We start from the raw sequence: 5,250 nt of genomic DNA on the forward strand, positions 1-5,250 counted from the left end.
GCTGGAATGAAGCTCTGCCTTCCAGGGTCTCCTCTCCCCCCGCCCATCTCACAGTTATTGCTTCTGACGGTGGGTTTGGGGGGATAAGTAACACCTATATTGTACCTTTCATCTCAACTCCCTCTGCCTGAAATCTGCACAACACCTTCAAGAGACGAGCCTGGGAAGTGGAACTTAAATTCATAACTCTGCCAGACACTAAAAACCAGGGACTTAACAGAGACGTACGCTGGCTTTATGGCCCATTACAACAATGTGTAACACATCCTGTTGCCTGCTAACTCTGGTTCTCCGACCACTACAGAGGTGTTCATTACTCACTTTATTTTAAGGGATCTCTTACATGTGTGAACCCATATGCTTAACAATCTGTCCCCCCTTGTACTTAGCTCAGATACTCTGGTTACCTTCTCCAGACCTGAAGAAGAGCTCTGTGTAGGCTCAAAAGCTTGTCCCTTCCACCAACAGGAGAGGGAGGGATAGCTCAGTGGTTTGCACATTGGCCTGCTAAACCCAGGGTTGTGAGTTCAATCCTTGAGGGGGCCATTTAGGGATCTGGGGCAAAAATCTGTCAGGGGATTGGTCCTGTTTGAGCAGGGCGTTGGACTAGATGACCTCCTAAGGTCCCTTCCAACCCTGATATTCTATGAACAGTAAGTTATTACCTCACCTACCTTGTCACTTTCATTCAGGGCTGCCCAGAGGGGGGGCAAGTGGGGCAATGGGCCCAGGGGCAGTCCAGGTCTTTGGCAGCGGGGGGGCCCTTCAGTCACTCCGTGTCTTCGGCAGCACTGAAGGACCTGCCGCCAAAGACCCGGACCGCTGCCGGGTGAGTACAAGCGCTGCAGCTCCCCTGCTTTGCCCCAGGCCCCCTGAATCCTCTGGGCGGCCCTGCTCTCATTACACCTCTTTAACAAATGGGGAAACTGAGGCACAGGCTGGGGAAATGATTCATTCAGAAATGAGATTAGACCCCAGGTGTTCTGGCTCCCAATCCCTTGCTCTATTCATTAGACAGCACTGCCTCTCCGCCCCCTCTATACACAGGTTCCTCATCCCAGATAATGTGGTCAGATTGCTAGGCATAAGGGGTTAATCATTAAACAGGAAGCCTGCAAGCAAGTTAGGTTTGTGGATCCCACGGCGGAGGGCAAGGCAGCATTTGGCATAGCTTATGTCCTTTTTGTAGCTATGAACCTCAGCAGGGATGTGGCAGGGAGGCCCTGCCATGGCAAACCCATGGGACCTGAAAACTAAACCATCCACTGTGGAAAAGCTAAACAGTTCAGCCCTAAATAGATCAGTGACAAGAAGCTGTGGAGACAACTTTCCCAGGGTGGGCGAGGGCCAGAGAGCAGGCGCTCCCCTTGGCATGTGGCAAAGGCAGCCAGCAAAGAGCAGGGCAGGGGATGGGTAGGAGGGGAAGCAGCACAGGTCTAAGTCTGGAGACCCTGTAGCCATTGGGGGCAGGTGTGATCCTAGGGATCATGAGTCTCCCCAAGTGGATCTCCATCATGGTCTGGATCTAGCCATCTGATCTCTCTATGGGATTGCTAGGGCACGGCTCACCATGACAGCTACGCCCCATGGCTAGAGCAGCCGAATTTTCAAACTTGCTGAAGAGCAAGACTCCAGCACTAGCGAGCAAAGGAAGCCAGGGACCATGGTTGGGTAAGGTGTGGCTGGGGAGGGGCCGTCACTCATTGCTGGCCTGGTCCCACACAAGGCGGGAATCCAGTGCATTTCCATTACTGCTGTCTCCTTCCCCCACATGCCATTGGCGGACAGCATCTGTGGCCTATTCAGTCACTCTCCCCACCGCTCCCTGGCCTCTGACTGGGCTGGGAAAGTATCTGCTGGCTGGGGCAGGTTGGAGCTGCTTCACCCCAGCCCAGTTTTCTCTGCAGATGTTCCCAGCGGAGACCTTGAACTCGTACTTGAAAGCCCCCTTGTCCCTGAGTCCTGCTTCACTCCAGCATCAGCATTGTTCACCCACAGCAGCAGCACGACTCCCACAGCACCCAGTGGGCCAGGGTGTTCCCAGGGCCAGCTCTCTGCTAGGGCTAAGGAGGGTGTGTGTGTAAGGTTTCCCTACCACCCTCTTGCTGTACACTCAGTTGAATCAAAGACTACTAGTGAAGGGCCTGAACCAAACCCCAGCTCTGAATCCCCCCGGATGATTCTCCAGAAGTTTGGAATCAGAGCCAAGTGTTGCTTCTCTGGCCGTTCCTGCATGGAATAAGCCGACAGCTGCCCTGCACCCTCAGCCCAAGCTGTGCCTCGAGCTACTCAGCGGGGCTGGGAAAAGCTGCTTCTAACTTGGCACTGCTCTGTGCTTCCTGGGTTTGCCTGGGACAGGAGGGGGAAAAGAGAACGCTTCTGCACACAGTGTCCCTGATCCAGCCGGCAGCGGACGGTCCCACGGATCCAGTGATGGAGATATTTCCAAAGCAAAACGTTTCCCGTAAACATCACAAAAGCTGGATGCTCCTCCAGGGTTCCCCAGACCTCAGTGAGAGCTCCCCACACTGACTGGGGTGCTGGTTTAACAGCCCTGGTCTGTCCACAGACCAAACAGATCATAGACAGCAGCCTGGAGCTGGGAGCCCCAGGCTCCTCAGCCAAGATACCTTAGGGTGACCAGACAGCAAATGTGAAAAATCGGGACGGGGGTGGGGGGTAGTAGGAACCTATATAAGAAAAAGACCCCAAAATCGGGACTGTCCCTATAAAATCGGGACGTCTGGTCACCCTAAGATACCTTAACCCCAACCTGCCAGCTCATCCAAAGGAAATTCAGCTGATGCAGATTGTTCCCTCCAAGCCTTTCTGCAGAGACAAGCTGGGAAGTACTTAACTGAGCTGAGCCCCACCACAGGCCAACCCAAGCCAGCATGCTAGGGCCAAAAGGCCCCCTATACGCCCAGCTGCCACTCACCTGTTACTCTCAACAGACATTCACAGATCAGGTCTCTTCCCGCTACTATCCCTATCTATGGGCATTTTCACATGCCCACCTAGAGCCAGGCCCCCCGCTGGGTTGATGGCATGCCGCAGAATGGTGAGGACAAGAACCTCGCCCCTGTAGAGCTCCAGAAGTTGTACAAAGGAGGACGACACTTCTACAGAGGGGGCATTCAAGCCACCCAGCCTTGGCCAAGGCTCCCAGCAGCAGAGCCAAGAACAGAAGCTGGGTCTCCTGCTGCCCAGCCCAGTGGCCCATAGCTTGCCCTTGCCGAGACGCTCTTTACCTTCGGTTGGCGTACTGGAGTCCTGCCAGGCTCCAGGTGCAGCTCCCCTCAGGCAGCAGGCAGCACAGCCACAGGGCAGCTGGCAGGCATCTCATCCAGCGGAGCTGCTGCGTGCTCATCGTGGCCGTCCGTGGGGCCAGAGCTTCTGAGCTCACCCAGAGCCCTTGATCCTTCTTGAACTCAGCCGATCCCCCCGACGTGCTCCCACGCTCCCCCTCCGCCTGCCAAGGCACCACGCTCAAGGATCTCTCATTGAGAAAAAAAGAGAAGCCCCCTTGGCACAGGGACTCACGAGAAGTGTAGTGGCCCGGTGCCAGGCCCGGTCGGAATAAAGCCCAGGTTTAGCTGGGATCAAGAAGGAGGAGGCTGAGCTTGCAGGGACGGGGGGAGAGAACTCAGATCAGCGCTGCCAATCCTCCCTGCACGGCCCTGCAAAACAAAAATAATAAGTGGAGTTAAGTCGCTCTCTGCATTAACTTGGCTGGGGCTCCTGCAGCAGCTGGGGGGAGGCTCCAGCTAAGCTTACAGAGACAGCAAAATTACCAGAGGAGAGATCGCCTCTCTGCGCTGCAAACTTGCAGGAGAAAAGATGGGCCACAGGGAGGGACCGCCAGCTTCTCTCACCTTCCAGCGCTCTGGAGCTTCCTCAGGGCACAGGCAGAGGGGCTGGGGGCTATTGCAAGCCAGCTTTTTCCCCTCTCGCACTCTGCCCAGCGTTGCTCTTACCGCTGGGATGTTTGGCAAAGGGAAAAGCGATTAAGGGCAGCTCAAAGTCCTGCCCCCTTCTTTCGACTGGATTAAGGAACCCAAACAATCCCAGAGGCTTTTCAAAAGACGAGCGTTGCTCTCTCCTCCTTCCCACCCCCCCACCCCCTCTCCTTCATGTTCAAGACGTGGACTGATTTCATATTCCCAGCCTCGCTAAGCGGCAAGGGGAGGGGGAAGCCACTTAGATCATATACAGAGCTCACTTCTTTCTGCTTCCCAGATCCAGCCCCCCACAGAGAACCACTTCCTGGGATTGCTCGGAAAGGCTCCAATTCTCCTCTTCCACAGCGGCTGCAATGGCTTTACTCCTGATTGACAGCGGTGTAAAGGAGAGAGGCCCAACAGGAACCAGCTGCTAAACTTTGAAAGGGGGAGGGGGAGGGGGCACAATCTGGGCTAGATCCCCAGTCTGTGGAGTTCCATAGTGCTCCACTTACTTGGATGGTTGTCCCCAGACTTACACCAGTTGGGGCCTGGCTCCCTTTCGGCTGGATTTGCCTGGTGTAGATCAGGAGGAATGAATGGGGTGGTGCCAGTATGCGAGCAGAATCAGGCCTTTTGTTTTCAATAGACTTCACCAAATGACTGCTTGGCCTGGGGACTTTCTTTTCTTTCCTTTCCTAGGCAGGAACCACTTTGTTGCTGGGATGGGCAGCCCAGGAAAAACAGCTCCTTAGGTGAGAACAGACCCTGCCTCCCAGTTTCAAACCAGTCACATGAAGGAGAGGAGCCAAGGGCATGGGTGCTGTGCGCTCAAGGGCAGGGCCTTGGGGGTTGTCACTGCAGGACAAGCAGGGGTGTTAACTGGGTCCATGGACCATTAGCAGGGGAGGTGCTGTGAGTATGTGTGTTTCTGGCCAGGCTGAATCTTTTGCTCTCCATTCTCCGCTGCCAGATCACTGGAAACAAGAGGATCTTTATCCTTCAGGACATAATCTCAAGCCAGTCATTTTCTGTGCTGTTCCCTTCGCTGTTACTGGAGGTAAAGAAGAACCTGGATCAAAACTCCCCCGATTTAAACTCCGCAGTGCTGGAGCTGGCTCCAGATCCACACATCCCCGAATTCCGACCTGCATCCAAATTTCCAAATTGTGCCCCACCCCCCATTTCTAGCATGGTCCAAATCACTTCCCACCCCCACCCCATGCAAACACCACTGGACTTCAGACCCAGGCTATGGCTACACCAGAGAGCTTACAGTGGTGCGGTTGCACCCATGTGGCTGCAAACT

At 54.9% G+C, this 5,250-nt stretch overlaps 1 protein-coding gene across 1 annotated transcript in view; it reads right to left on the reverse strand.

The window, feature by feature from the left end:
• Positions 1-4,065, reverse strand: part of EMID1 (EMI domain containing 1) — a 98,860-nt gene extending 94,795 nt beyond the window's left edge. Inside the window, exons 1-2 of the mRNA XM_029913837.1 lie at positions 3,876-4,065; positions 3,252-3,680 (exon numbers count right to left, since the gene is read on the reverse strand). Of these exons, the coding sequence (XP_029769697.1) occupies positions 3,252-3,370 (119 nt within the window). The 5' untranslated portion in view covers positions 3,371-3,680; positions 3,876-4,065. The remainder of the gene's footprint in view (positions 1-3,251; positions 3,681-3,875) is intronic.
• Between the last annotated feature and the right edge of the window lie 1,185 nt (positions 4,066-5,250).

Source organism: Terrapene carolina, unplaced genomic scaffold (genome assembly GCF_002925995.2).
Source record: "Terrapene carolina triunguis isolate 2854851 unplaced genomic scaffold, T_m_triunguis-2.0 Scaffold951, whole genome shotgun sequence".
Classification (NCBI taxonomy): domain Eukaryota; kingdom Metazoa; phylum Chordata; order Testudines; family Emydidae; genus Terrapene; species Terrapene triunguis.